This window comes from Strix uralensis, chromosome 5 (assembly GCF_047716275.1).
Source record: "Strix uralensis isolate ZFMK-TIS-50842 chromosome 5, bStrUra1, whole genome shotgun sequence".
Classification (NCBI taxonomy): domain Eukaryota; kingdom Metazoa; phylum Chordata; class Aves; order Strigiformes; family Strigidae; genus Strix; species Strix uralensis.
In genome coordinates, this window is record NC_133976.1 from 84,173,230 (window position 1) to 84,189,093 (window position 15,864).

Sequence of the window (15,864 nt, forward strand, 5' to 3'; positions counted from 1 at the left end):
AGTCTATTCAAGATTTTTCAGAAAGAACTTCTAAAACCTAATAAATAAGGTAAACAGAGACTGAATACCACTAGATTATAAAAGCTTTGAGTTGTGCTTTAAAAGTCAATGGAATGTCGCTGTTGACTTCATTTGGAACAGAAATTTCCCATGCTACATACTATGCATATCCTCAAATTCCTTTTTTTTCTTGTTCCACACTAGTAAACACTCATGGAGCAAATGGAGCAAAACTAAGAAGCTGGCCAGAGTAGCAGTGTAAAGGTAATGCGTTCATGTCTAGTTCAGAGCCAATACTCCGATACAGACGCTGAAGGATAAATGTTCTGATTAAAGAATTTTAATTACATTCTTACTCTGCACCCCAGCACAACAGAGGTCCTCAGGCCTCAGCGGTTTTCTATAAAGCACCAGCAATACCAATGACTTTTTTCTTGTTCTGTGGAGGTCTAGAAGAAAGATCCTCCACATACAACATGATGGAAGTGGTACACCAAGGGGGAGATCCCTGTCTTTTAACAACTCAGCTTGAGACCTCCACACAGGAATCTTCAGCTTTCTTGGTTTAACATTTTGTAGTGAATATCAGGTCATTAATCTGGAGGGTTAAAAGTCCTCAATGGATGCTGGCATGAGGACACACTCATAACATATTCCTATGGGAGAGAAACGGATAGCAAATGTCATATGAAACTCCAGAGTTCTTGTTTACTCTCAACATTGGAAAGCATTCAGACACCAGCATGATGGTTCTAGAACAGCCTACACGGCCTCACAAGGGCATTCAATACACCGACACTAGTATTGCTCTACCAGTAGCTCCACACACACGTGCACGTACACATAAAAGCTTTGCAAATCTGGAAGTTGTATTCATCATGTTGACCTGATTTGAAATACGTTTGGGTTTGTTCTGTTTACTGTCATAATCGTACTTAATTCAGGCCCTCTAAAAATAAATGCTTATCAGAGAATGCCTCAGAAGAGTCTGTAAAGCCACAACTGATATTACAATTGATATACTCATTGGATCTTCTAGTAGTTCTAACATTCCAATTAAATAAAAAAAGGATAGATAAAGTTGAGTTTATCATAAAATCACTGTTACGGGCAGGAATGTAGGGCTTACAAGAGACATGTTGAAACAAAATCCTCACACACAAGCACCTTGAACTTTTGGGGGAAGGTCTAACCTTGATCCAAGGTTTGCATCACACCTTAGTTCTATGATATTTATTTAATGTATTTAGGGATCAGCATGCAAACGGCTTTAACAATGGCTTTCTGTGAACAAATATAGCTTAGCATGACAGAAATGAGTGAAATAATGGATCGACACATCTTTTTCCCTTTATATAATACACCTATCATGTTTTCTTGGCTAACTTAGAATGAAATGTCAACATCTGCTAAGTCAGTGTTAGTCAGTGCAACTAAAATAACCTGCATAAAGCCCAAATCTACTCAGATCTCCTTCAAAAATGCTACTCAGTAAAAGCCTGGGAAAACAGATGAGTGATATAGATAATCCTTTTGGTAAATACAGCCACCTGCTTGGAAGTCTGCAGTTAAAGCCCACAGCATTGTTAAGAACAGCAGAGTGAATGCAATACACCAAATTACTGGAATATAATATTGGTAACCAGATACAAGACAAAAATGTAAAGGGATTAAGGACACAGTCAGTTAACAGAACTGCAGTAAAAGACTGAAAACTTGGAACTATTCAGTGAATGAGTTAATGGAGCAAAGTTTTCCCTTGATATAAAATGAAACTTGAAACCTATTCTTAAAGGACCCAGAATAAAGGTTTTGAAATCCAGGAAGTATAAACTTCTGTGGACACCACATCTTCCTTCCTGACCAGAACTCTGGAACAGTCATTGAAGTAGAGAATAGTGTAAGATAAAGCTGTAGTAACACCAGCTGCCCAAAAACTTTCAGACATATAGCTAATTAGCTTACAGTAAGTCATTAAATGAAGCTAGTTTAATTCAAGTTCATGAATTTAACACAAGTTCTAATATATATGCTCTAATTTTATTTTTTTTTTTTAAATCAAAATGGCCACTTTGTTTAGAAATCATCTGAGATTATATCTCAACTCGAATTTCACACTCTCCATCCTGAGAAAATATTTTGGTAACTGCGTTGTTGAATGCTAACTTCAGTAATGCCTGACATTTGTGACAGCAAGAGCACAGAAGTAATGTAACAGCTGGGGTCTACCTACACCCTCAAAATCTTGTACAGGCAGTGTTTGATAAAATGACCAATTGTCAGGAAGAACAATAACACATTTTAAAAGCTATATTAAAAGAAAAAAAAAAAAAAAAGAAAAACATTTTAAACACAGCTTTTCAATATACCCAGAGAGCAAATAAGAATGAGTCAAAAGGTAGTTCTGTGTCAGCTGAAACACTTTAGAAATTCATTCCAAATTGGGAAACTTTTATTAAGATAGGATTTTTTTTCAATAATGTAGAGATGAAATAGTTTATTTTTAAGTCTTCAAAACACAGATAATTCTGATTTTGCCTTCAACACGACATTTTGTTTCCAAATTTGCTTATGCTTTGCTTTACAGTGTTTTAAAATATTTTAAAACACTTGAAAATAGAACAAAGACTTTACTTGACAGATCAGGTGAACATTTTGTTGGAAAAGAAAAAAATCAGTTGTTCATGAAAGAACAGCATGCAACTGGAAAGACATCCTCTTTTTGTAACACGGAATATATATTTTTTTTTATATATATATACACACACACGTTCATATCCTGTATAAGAGAAGGTGGCAAGAGCTAGCAATTACTATACTGCATGACATTCTCTACAACTATGATCTTTATAAAATGCCACAACTAGTTTTGACAACATACTACTGAGGAGACAAATAGAGAAATCAAGGAGAAAGCAGATTATTTCAAATTTTACCACTTTAAAACCCTTCTCCCAGTGTTTTGACAAGAAAGGCAGAGTTATTCCTTGGATTTAATTCTACAGGGAAGTAATCCCCACACAGAATGATGGATGCTTGATGACAGGGCTTTAGCTCTAACAAACTGATAAACTTGTGCCTATTGACTATGAAAAAAATCAAATCCAGAAGAAATAGATGGAGAAAGGTTCTCTGTCATACCTCAAATGTCCAAAGAGATTTAGGTAAACTTACCTTTTAAATAAATGAAAAATAAAGACATACATTGATAATGCAGGAATACGTAGGTTAAAAGTTAGGTTAAATGACTAAAGAGGACCTGTTTCCCTGGGGAATGATGAGAATATTTAGAGCTCCTTGACACCAGAGGTGCTGCCAGAATACGGATTTAGGGAAACAATAGACAATTGACAGAGCTCTCCAAAGATAAATTCGGCATAAATGAGATCAGATGCTTAACTCCCATCATTCCCACTGTCATGGGCTGGGTTAAATATGTCTTAATCTATCCATTAAATATGTAGTTGAGAAAAAATTTCCTCTGAGGGCATATCAGCAGGGATCTTGAAAGGGGACAGAGGTCAAACAGTGAGGAAGCTCAGCTTTCCTGTCCCTGCTAATAGCCAAGGAGGGATACCCCTCCTTCCACACAGGTGGAGCAACAGTCTCCATCCTTTTTTAATCTGCCTTATCCTCTAGGTAGAATACGGGAAGTTTTTCCTTCCCCGAAGTGGGCAAGGATCATTTTTGAGATTATCCCTCACAGAGAGTTTCCTGTGTGTTTGGTAGCCTGCAAGTCGTTACACAACACAGATAACCACAGTTCCTAAACAATTTTCTCAAGCATTCTTTCAAGATAAGGAAGCATTACTGTCCCCATTTTGCAGAGATACTCATTGTCATATAGGAAGACCGTGGCAGGTTCATGAACTGGATATACATATGCTGAGCCCCTTGCCACTGCTTTTACCCCAAGGTCTTGCTTGCAGAGATTCTGTCTGAACAAAGCTGTCCTGTCTGCTTAAGTGTATTCTGGCAAGTTTGTGTTCTTCAAAAGCTCATTCATATATCTAAATCACAGCAAATAAAAGGAATCGTGTCTTACCCCAATAACAGTGCCATTCAAAGGACAACCATTCAGGGGTACTGAAAAAGAAGATAATATTCCATTTAGCATTACCATTATCATGACATTACCAAGATTTGATAAACCACAAGTATGATTTTTGACTTATTAGAGTTCCAGCTGAGGACATTTAGATCCAGTTTCACTGTAAAGAGGCATATCGAGCCATCTTACATTATACCTTGAAAGGTAGCAATTTGTCAGTTATCCTGAATTCCATCTCCGAATATCTCTTGCTGAGCTGTTTTTTAACAAGTATGTGGCACAATATAATTGTTCCCCTCCGGTTCAAGCCTCACACTCTCAGAAGGTGCACTCAGGTTTTCTGCAAGTTAAAGTGCACATTTCCCCTCCTCCTCCCACTGCTCACCCTGTGGTTGCGTATATACTTGTCAATTAAACATGACTGGGAGTCTTCCCAGATGGAGGCCAATTAACCAAATCTTCTGATTTGCACTTTTGACCCAAGTCTATGCTAGGAAATAGCCACAGCCACAATGCTCAGAGACATGCAGAAGACAGGATGGCTGCATGCAAACTCCTTGTTCATAGCAGGCACTGGGGAGAGTGTTGAACCTTCCTATGCCAAAAGTCTCTCAAGCCCTCTTTTAAATGCTTAAAAATGCAGGCTAGAACTGTAGAAACATAGCCTGATATGGCTGTGTGAAGCAATGCAAAATAGCTTCAACAGTAAGTAGTTCAAGAGGAGACAGGGAACATCAGTTGGAAAGAGAAAGTAATAGCAGCAGGTGCTATTGTACTCAATGTCTAAATTATACAGGAGAGCTTAAAAGTAGTACTATACTTGCATAACATGCACTTTTGAAATTGCTGTTGAGAAACAGGAGATCAACATGAGACACATTCTCTTTTAATTCCATTTGTCATACACAAAACCTTACCACATCTGCAGGAAGGACAGCAGTCTATTATTTGGTTGCAACGTAGCTCAGTTCCCTCTGGACAGTCAGGCACATCCATTTGAGAGCAAGAAAGATTCTTTTGCTGCACAAAAACCTCATTGTTTACCTGGACACACTCATTGATAATGCAGTGGTTGAAGGGGGATCGCCACTCTGTGCCGACCTGATGGGAAATTGTAAAAGGATTAAAGGTAGGCAGCAGTATTTGTGTCACTGGATAGAGGGAAGACCACAATAGCCAACATGCTGGTTTGCAAAAAGCACGTTCACTGCCTCAGGAACAGTCTGTCACTCAACAGCTCACAAATCCTTACCACGACAGCCAGTTTATAGAACAGCCTACTGTTTGGTTTGTTTGTAGACTATAGGAGTTACAGCAGCATCCTCAAGGTGAAAAATAAAGGGGCAGGTGAAATAACGTGGTGAAGAAGAAAAAGCACTCTTAACTAAATTTCAATCTACCTTTGTTACCCAGTAGCTGGCTGCATTGCATTGCGCTGTAGCCAAGCTGATCCTCTTTCTGCTGGAACCTGCTCCAGATCAGCCTGAGGGAGGCTTTGGCAATAGGCTCTAGACCTGAAAATACTTGAGAATGTAGAAGAGACCGGATCCTGCTGACAGTCTTAATGATTATAAACGCCCATGGGTCAGACAAGGTGGGAATTTCAAGTGCTATTATGGGAAGAGACATCACCACAGGCCAGAAAGAAGATGCTGTCACAGTTCAGCCCTGGGAGGAGCTGATGACTGCTTTGAAGATATATGCCTCCATCGTTAACACTCTTTGAATACACTTCAAGAACAGTGAAAGTGAAAATCAGATCCCCAGCTCCAGTAAATTCAAACAGCTTTGCTCAGAAAGTTAGGGAATACTTCTCTCATGTGTTAAATATTTAGTTCTTTGTTAATGACAAAAGAGTTGAAAGAGGACAGAGCAAGAAAAAGACAGCAGAGTATGAGGATCTATTGCTCCATTAGGAAAACAGAAATCAGTAAGACACAGTGGGACATTAAAATAGGCCTTCTGAAGGCTTGTTTTATGAAGCAGAGAAGAATATTGATCCACATTTAGAAACGCTTTTGGTAAAATCAGGGAAGAGGCAGGCTGCAAAATGATGCATTAACATTTTTTTAAAAGACAGCAGCAGTCTGCTGTACAAGAAGCAATTAAAAAGTTAATATTAAATATGTGAACATGAGCTGTAGATGAAAATGCAGACACATTATAAAGAACAATACTTAGGGAAGAAGAGATGGGGAGAAGGGCTATTATTTTAACCATACTTAACTTTCACTTCTTGCCTTTGTTGAATCCAGAGCTCTACATAAGATTAAGCAACTTCATGCTACTGGGGCAGGCAAAGGCTTGCCAGGGGTGTTTGGGTCAGGGACAGAACAAACTGTATTAAAAATGTAGCCAAGAAAAGAAACAAATATCCATGGAGGTTTCCAGACTGGTAGGGTATCTTCAGTGCATTTTAAATGGTTGTTGCACACACTCACTCCCCGTTGGGGTCTTTGAATCCTAAGGAAGAGGTTGTAAGGAACTGAAGGAAGGAATGCTTCAAACACTCATTGACACAGAAAACCTCAAGGACAAGCTGTGGCCTTTGTTGATTAGTCTAAGGAATGTCACCCAAGGAAGCAGAAGTGTATGGAGTTGTATTGACAAACTCCTTAGATAAGCCTCAAATGGGGGAAACCGGACTGAGTGAAACCAAATGTTTGCCATCAAGCACAAGTACTGCTAATCACTGGCTCTGTTGTGTAAGCCACAGAGCGCAGGCCTTACTAATGACTTGGTGCCTTCACCATTGAAGAGGTGACAAGAACTGATAAGAGGTGATCATTACTGCCCCAGGAGCCAGAGGACTGCTCAAGAAGCATAAATTCAGCAAAACTCTGTGGGAACAGAGCAAAAACCAAAGGTGGGCAGGGTGAGCATGACCACCAACTCAACTGGACAAGGGATGGTGCACCCCATTCCCCCTCAATGCATGTGCAGAACCCCTGCTACACCTTTTTCCTCGTCTCTCATGGAAACGAGTTTCTGGAATACCTTCCCCTCCTTGTCTAGTATGCTAATTAGCTGATAAAATGAACTTAAAAAGCGACAGAAAACTTTGCTGTGTGTGCACCCACCACCCAAGATTACCAGACCTGAGACAGCACTGAATCCAGGGGTGGTGATTTGCATTTCTTTGACTCTCTTTCTCTCTTTCCTTTGTCTTTCCTCTCCTTTCTTATAGATTTATAAGACATCACATTGCTTATTATCCTTTACCAAGTTTAAATTGTTTTCTACTGCAAGTAAAACATTTTAACCAGTCGTTTGGTGTCACGTCACTTTAATTTAACCTGAGGGGATCACAGAACCCTTGTGATTCTCTGGGCTTCCAGTCCAGGTCATGTCAGAGGCACAGTCTGAAAACAAACTGTTATTTTGAGCAGAAAACGAGTGTGGCCTGGACCACTGCTGTTTGATCTGACATGCAGCAATCATCTTTAGCAACCAGAGAATAATTCACGTTTCTATCCTCATTTACTTCCCGATATTTCAGTGTGTACCAAATAGGATATCCTATTTGAATGGGATTGCGAAATTCAAGGAACCCACTACCTCATCTGCCTGCTATCCATAGAGTAATACAAATTAATTGGCATAATTTAAACAGCCTACAAACAGTGAAGAATCACGTCCCATTAACATTCTTTTGAGCTATCATTTATGAAATTACTAATTTTACACAAAAATACTGCTCCCTTAGAGGCCAAAAAGGGTGGGGAGGGTTTGCTTGTTAGAACCAAGTAAGTCAGATGCCCCTAAAAACATTGTTTGTAAGCGCTGCTAATGTATAGAAGAAATATTTCATATCTTCTTCACCTCCTTTCACGGAACACAAAATAATTTCACGGCACTTCTGCTAGAAGAGGAAGTGTCCACACAACCACCATCTCACCTCATGCAAACGTGTATCTGCATCACCTCGGGACCAGAATAGCTGCTCCTCACAGGCAGTCTTCTGGCATCTCCCACAACACTCCCCTTCTTGTATGATATACTTGTAACCCTGTAGGAGAAAAGAAGAGGACTGACTGATCCAGGAATAGGAGACAAATGAGAAGATTAATCCTGAAAGAAAACACTTGGAAAAATGCTTAATGTTAACAACTATTTAGGGAAAAGGGAGCTTGAAAACAGAACTGTAAGGCCACATGCTGCTATTACAAAAACAAACAAGTGGTTCACCCAGCTCAGCATCCTGTTAAATGGTTAACATTATCTGTCAGAAAAAATATCTTAAAATGCATACATTAGGAGCAGAAATCCTTATCTCTTTAGTTCCTACTTAATATATATTTTGAAGACATATTCACTTCAGCTACATGAACTAACTCTAGGTACTATCTTTGCTCAGGTCATGCTAATTAACTAACGAGCCTTCCAAGGATATCAGCTTCTCTAGTGTGGTATGGAGCACCCCTTCGTGGAGCACAGAAAATGTTGATGGTGCCTAACATAAGAAAAAAGGAAAGAAAGAAATCTAAAATCACCCAGAAACTTCTTCCTTTTGCTAGGATTTACTCAAATATGTAATAGCACAAAGATTTGCCGCAAGACAGAAAAGAACAGTGACATAAACAGGCAGAAATGGATAGGGAAGAGGTAAAAGGAAAATGCTTTCAGAGGACCCTGAGCCATTTCAACATCATTAACCAGCAGTCATTTCCAAATGTTAGTTTATTGTATGTGAGCAGTTTCTTTTATGTGTTAGCAAATTGTAAAGAGCAAGTCTTCCCAATAACATGGACCTACAGAGGAGTGCAAAAGGAACAAGTAAGTCCACTTCTAAGGGTGATTGTCGGAATTGCTATGCTATTCAGTAGATTTTGAAAGAAAACTATATGTGAATGTTAAGAACCCAGTTTTAAAAAACTCACTACATTAAATGACTTCTGTTTTTTACATACAAATCTTACATAATTATGAGAATTTTTATTTGGTATTTAAAAATTTTTTTACATATATATAAAAAAATACTATTTTACAAAAGAAAATTAAAGTAAAAATTGTTTTAGTGGCATCTTGGACATTATCAGCGCTCACAACTTCCCTTCCCACTCCTGAGAATTCAAGGTTAGGATTCAGTCTGAGCACATTCAGACATCTGACTGCCCTGTGCTGAAGCAGAATGAAGGGGTTGGTCAGACATGTAGTCCAGGGACCAGTTTTGACTGATCATTTCATCTTTTCATCTCCTGTAGCAACTAGACAAATATTCAAACATTGAAGTATGTAAGTGAAAGAAAACAAGGAGCTTTAATCTAATTAGAAATAATATATTCTACATTTAACAGCTAGGCAGTCTCCAAGGAGAAAAAACATAACACTGATTTCAGTACAGAGTTGAAGAAAAGATGTTCAGCCAAAGAAAATGCTGTTCATGTGAAAAATGTCAATGAAAATAAGCATCGTTTTATTTTGGTCAACCCCTTTGAACTGAATTGCTGAAGTATTCCCAACTGTTCCCTCCCTCCATGAACTGTCCTTGATTTGCAAGATGAAGCACATTAGCAAACCTCAATAATCAGCAGTCTTTCATATGGAAGTGCATTTTGTATAATGTCATAAAATGTAATACCAGAGTTTGACCTAGCTTGGTGGAAAAAGTTGTGCTGTTGAGCATTTAATTTTATATGACTTTTATCTGCTAAAAACATGTCTGAGGCATCTGAAGTATTGGATAAAACTTTTTATTTGTGTGGCAAACTCAGACAATTAAAATCCATGAGCTATCTGTGCCCAGAAAAAAGCAAAATCCAGCTGCAGGACACAAATATCACTAAGTTGGTTTGAACAAAGCCCTCTAAAGTACAAACAAAAAGGTGTCATGCAGCAAACTCCAGAGGTGATTTGCACCACTAAAGCACTTAAAAAGATGTTGGTTTTGGACAGTTCGACCTGCCTGAGTGGCCCTTTTGGTGCTCGAGGTGTTCAAAGTCTGGGGGCTCTGACTCCTAAGGGGGAGAAACACGGGAGATCACAGCTGCCAACCTCAGCACCTGCTGAACTTCTCCTAACACAGCCCCTGAACCACCACAGACTACGAACCTCTCAGAAGACAAAGTCTTCTTCAAAGTCTCAATCTACAAGCTCCTCAGAAAGCAGAGCATCCATCTGTACTTAAGGAGTAGGTGGACAGTGAATCCCCGTTGTGACAGATCCTCCACAGCATGAGAAATATTTCACCATCAGAAAACTTCACTTTATGTACCTCACACCATGGGGAATTTAGGTCCATGGGAATAAAGAAAGGTTTACCTTATGTTTAATTCTAAAGGTATCAATGTTTAAGGTTACATCTAAGAAAACAAAAATGTATTGTGCATTTTGAGGTGTTTTTTTTATTGTGGGATTGTTTGGGTTTTTTTCCAGTTAGATGACTTATGTACAGAGTGCACGCTACCAGAATTATTCCTGAGCTGCACAGCCTTTGAACATGAACATCTGACAAGTCTCAGATACTGTGCTGTTGAAGGTTGTTGGACTGAACGAGGCAGAGTAAGCAATATCCATCTCTTCCTTCATTATTTTTCTTTTGTAGGTGTATAGACACTAGCACATAGGGATGCCAGTGTTTCCCATGGTTTGTTCAAGGATCCACTTACAGTCAGGATTTTGCTCGTCCCCTGCTTTTTCTGGACTGGATCTGCTGCTTTATTCTGCCTCCTGCCTTTTTTTTAACACAGAGTTCAAACTTCAAACAAGCAATTAAAATTCAGAAGAAGCCCTCGGTAGGTGTCTGACCGTCTGTCACACTGAGAGGCAAATCACAGTCTACAGGACTAAAAAAAAAAAAAAAACCAAAAAATCACCCTGCCCCAGAGGGTGAGGGATGAGGCAACACGAGGCACCCCTCGCATTCAGACAGGTGCACGGGAGCGATAACCAGCAGCTGCGATGGAGAACCTGACAAGTGTGCAGTTATGCTGCCAGATCAGGCTGTTTTATCAAACACAGCGATAAAGCTGATCTCCCCCGCGGAGGGTGAAAGCATACGGAATAAGATATGCTATGTTGGGGGATGGGGGGAATTTTGTGCTTTTTTGAACTGGAGCTTGGCTTGCAACAAACAAAAGAGGAATGCAGAATAATTCTGTAACATTCATAGAACACACATTTTGGTTTCAGAATCACAGAATCGTTCAGGTTGGAAAAGACCCTTGGGATCATCGAGTCCAACCATCAGCCCTGCTCCACAAAGTTCTCCCCTACACCACATCCCTCAACAGCTCATCTAAACGACCCTTAAACACACCCAGGGATGGTGACTCCACCCCCTCCCTGGGCAGCCTTTTCCACTCTCTGACCACTCTTTCTGGGAAAAATTTTTCCCTAATGTCCAGTGTGAACCTCCCCTGTTGCAGTTTAAAGCCGTTCCCTCTTGTTCTGTCACTAATTACCTGTGAGAAGAGACCAGCACCAACCTCTCTACAATGTCCTTTCAGGGAGCTGTAGAGAGTGATGAGGTCTCCCCTCAGCCTTCTCCTCCTCACACTAAATAGTCCCAGCTCCTTCAATCTCTCCTCACAGGATTTATTCTCCAGGCCCTTCCCCAGCCTCGTTGCCCTCCTCTGCACTCGCTCCAGCACCTTGAGATCTCTCTCGTATTGAGGTGCCCAAAACTGGACACAATACTCCAGGTGTGGCCTCACCAGTGCAGAATACATCGCCTACTCAAGGCTACGGGAGGGATCCGCAGAGTCTGTGGCTTGGCATATTTGTGCATTCCCTCTTTTCTTCTAGTGTTGCTCAAGATACTCAGTTCATCTTTTCACAGGTGCTAAGGTTTTGGCCAGAAAACTCTTGTAAGCTGCTTTTGGCAACAAGGCAGGAAAGAAAGAACAGAGATTATTCCTCAGTGTAGAATTTTTAAGAAGGCTCCAGTATTTGCCTTTTAGATATTGAGTAGCTAGAGAGGGTTGGAAGAACCAAAGAGAGTGAGAATGGCAACAGTAGACCAAGAAAAACCCAGTAGCATGGATATAAATCAACTTGAAATGCTGAAGGCAAAATCTTCAGTGGCAATGAATCAGCACAATTCTAGAGATTTCTCTGGAGCTGCACTCTTTTACCCCAGGTGAGAAGTTAATTCTCTGTTTGCAAGTCTCTAGAATATTAAGATATCCTTTCCTAATTTCCATAATAAGTTATGCTTTAAAATGCAAGCAGGATGTTTGAAATCACCTCCCAACAAGACTTTCAGAGTTTTTAAATGAGATGCTGCACATCTAATATTCAAACAACAGTCTTCCTTTTACTTTAGTTCCTTTCACCTCTTTGATGTACACTATTAAGCTATCTACTACCTTGCGTTACACGCTAATTCAAAGGAAAATATCCGTTTGAAATAATGGAGATTAAACCCATAGCTTTGGTAGTCAGCATCTACTGCAACCATCATTCACTATGCCTTTGCACGTAGGGTGCAAATGTTATTTATTTTAATTTCATTAATCAAGAGGCTGGAAAATCTAACCTAATTAATTTACACACACTTAGCCAAATGGCTTTGTCTTAAACACTTATCCCAGAAAATTATGCTTCATTCTTCTCATAATCATTTAAAACTTTTAAATTATCCAATACTTTAAACCACACTCTTTTATATCATTTACAAAGTACCTAAGTCCAAGAACGTTGACAGAAATTAAGCAAGTGCTCCCTTCACATTAGTATACTAGTGATTTTAAGGTGTTTTGAAAGCTGCTATTCATTTTATCACCATGATTCTCTGAAGGGATGTAGTCTGATGTACTCTCAGATAAATAATTTCTGAAGCTCCAGGAGGGAGACACCACTCCTCCTTGTGGCACATGCAATAATTGCAGCAATTATCTGCTTGCTTTCTCAAAACTTTGGTGAGAAAGATAGAAGAGGACAGAAAAATTGAGGCGACTATAACATATAATGAAGTAAAACCCACATTTGGTTTGCAAGCGCGAAGTCTGTATTTGCTGTTAACCTCCTCAGAGAACTGTGGGATTGGTTCATTTAAATGAAACATCCACTCTTTTTCCACATAGCATTTCTTTACACTCTAAAACTACAGATAGGATTTGAGTTTGATTTTGTCATGCTCGGGAGAACAGCAGCACTGATCGTCCATCAGGGTGAAGGAGCTAGCACAAGTGTTATGGTTTTTTTTCTCTTTTTGTGTAGCTAGATAAAAAGTTTTAAGCTGTTTTCGCAGAAGTCAGATGACACAGTCAACAATGATACTGTACAGCTCTAAGACCTGGCAATGGAATTAGTAGCCATGAGCGGCAGAGAGTTTGAACATCATCTTAGTAATGATTCATGATTAAAATGTGTTCAATGTCAATACAGCTTTCAATGCCATCTAATCTGAACTGAGAATTTAAGGCCAATTCAAACTGGATTACAGAGCTTCCGCTGTCCTTGATATGTATATCCACTGAATCAGGAATAAGCAACGGAAAAAAAGAAAATCTGAGCTATTCAGGTTCTCAAACAGCTACAGTTTTGGTAGTACACCTTTGATAATCATTAAAGGAGCAAAAGAACTGGCAGATTCCCAAAAGGAACTGGCATGGCTTCCACCAAGGCTTGCTGTTTGTTTTAAAAAAAGCTTTTTGACACTGCAATGCTTAAGGGTGATTTGTCAAGAAACTGTAGCTCTGCATTAATGACACCTTGTTAGAATAAAAAATTATTGATAATGTTATGGCTATGAGCCAAAACATAGCCAGATACTTTGGATGTAATGTTTCATAATAACGGGCATACTAGAAACAAGTCCCTTCTACAGATGGAAATCAAAGGGATTCATCCTCTTGCAACAGCTGAAAAGCTCTCACATCTGCTCTCGTGGTTTTCACTGCATTGGGCATCCTCAAGCTTTCTCACCAAACCCTACATTTTGCAGAAAGAGCACTAGTTTGGTTTGGGGTTTTTTTACAATGTTTTCATTCTGGTCCTAGGGAATTTAAGACACAGCTGAGGAAAATATTATTCAAAGAATATTTACATTTTGTTCACATCTTCTCAAGTGCACATACATATATGCTGTCCAGCCTTGTTCTGATACAGGGGCTGTAAGTTAAATGATATTGAAATATAGTGGTATTAAGACATTTGAAATTCTTTGAAAACCAAGGCACAATTAGGTTAATAGAATTCAGAGAAGAGAATTGCCTTTCAGATATTGGTTTGCTTAACTGAAATGTTCACAGTCACATTTCAATGCATGATTAACTGTTTTAAAATACATATTAGTGTAAATTCAAGTGAGAATTTAAAACAAGTCAGACATTGGAGGGTTTCTACAAGAACGTTAACTCAGCTGTGAGGTGCTGCACATACATGCTCTATGCCCAAGGTCAGTCTTTGACTCCCAGACCGATATTAATGATGTCTTTCCAAAAGCAAAAAGAACATCTCTAACTTCTCATAACTGCATATACAAGGTTTGCTAATGAAGAGCTTTCTTCCAAATGTAACTGAAAAAAAGTCAGGAGAAAGAAGAGATATCATGTGCTGATATATGTCTTAGCCTCTGCTCTGAATGCAACTGGAAAAATGGGGCCCATTCAAAAAAAAAAAAAAAAAAAGCAGATCTTAAAATGCTTAAAAGGTTTAGAAAGAGCAGTAGGAAACAGTCTGCAAGGATTTGGAGACTGGGCAGAGGAAGGGAATGTGCATGACATATTTTTTTAGAGATTCACTGTATTTCCAGCAAGAAGAGAAAAACCTACTCCTGGAGCAGAAAAAAAATCAAGTGAATCTTGTCTCACATGCAGCACTAGAAACCCCCGAACATCACAGTAGCATCCCAGTCAGCACAGTGTATCAAACACAGAAGCAGCACCTGTCCCTCTTAGATAAAGGGTTCTGCAGTTATTGCTGTAGTGTGCCCTCCTCTGCATTTTCCACTGACAAATTCCAGCTGGTTACCTGTAATGACACCACGGCAGTGTCTTGAGTCACAAGCCAACACGCAGACTTTAATCAGCTACTGAAAGCACCAACGTTTCAACACACATTTGGAAACACTTACTGTTTGGTCAACTGTTTGAATTTTGTGTGGGCTAACGTAATATATAGCCCAATATAAACATTTAAAAAGCAACTTGGAGGTCTGAAAAGCATTAACCAGCTCATCTTTGTTCTGCACTGAGGAAAAAACCCAAATTAGCTTCTTCTGGGTTTCACTTCACGGTTCAGGGAAGAACAAAGCCATGGGGAAAACCCTGGGTCAGCAAAAGACCTGCAGAGAATATTCTGAATCCCAGACACATGTAGTTGCTCCACACGGACCCCGCACAGTTTACTGAACTTGCAGATTGTGAACACACCAGACCATGGACTAAGGAGGAGCTGCTTCAAGTCAGATATGTCTTTTCCTGAATGGAAACAACCAATACTATCAAGAACAATCTTTATTAATCCATGTATATGCTGAAGGCTTTACAGAAAGGTAGGATCTGACATTTGCCACACAACTTCTCTGGTCACGCAGCAGTTGGTAAGGGGTGGAGGTTGTCAGCACTTGGCTGGGCTCAACAACCTGTTCTGCCTTCTTCTGCAGACCCAAGCTGTGCATTTCCACTGTCCTCACTGACTGACCCGTCCATGTTAACCTCATGAAGCAAAGACATGGGAACGCTCTGGGATTATGGATGCAAGGTTCTAGATACCAGAGCATACATGAAACTCTAGGGCATCACATTTAATTTTACAGTGATTTTTTTTACTTCCTTATTCTCCACATTATGTTAAGGTGATGAATGTTAGGGATGTAAATTGGGTAGTTTAAAGGAAGAATAAAAACCATTTTGACCATTTGCTTG

At 39.4% G+C, this 15,864-nt stretch overlaps 1 protein-coding gene across 1 annotated transcript in view; it reads right to left on the reverse strand.

Annotated features, from left to right (window-relative positions):
* The window catches only part of VWF (von Willebrand factor), a 146,900-nt gene that overhangs the window by 13,848 nt on the left and 117,188 nt on the right, over window positions 1-15,864 (reverse strand). The window contains exons 44-46 of the mRNA XM_074872045.1: window positions 7,950-8,060; window positions 4,969-5,152; window positions 4,046-4,086 (exon numbers count right to left, since the gene is read on the reverse strand). Of these exons, the coding sequence (XP_074728146.1) occupies window positions 4,046-4,086; window positions 4,969-5,152; window positions 7,950-8,060 (336 nt within the window). The remainder of the gene's footprint in view (window positions 1-4,045; window positions 4,087-4,968; window positions 5,153-7,949; window positions 8,061-15,864) is intronic.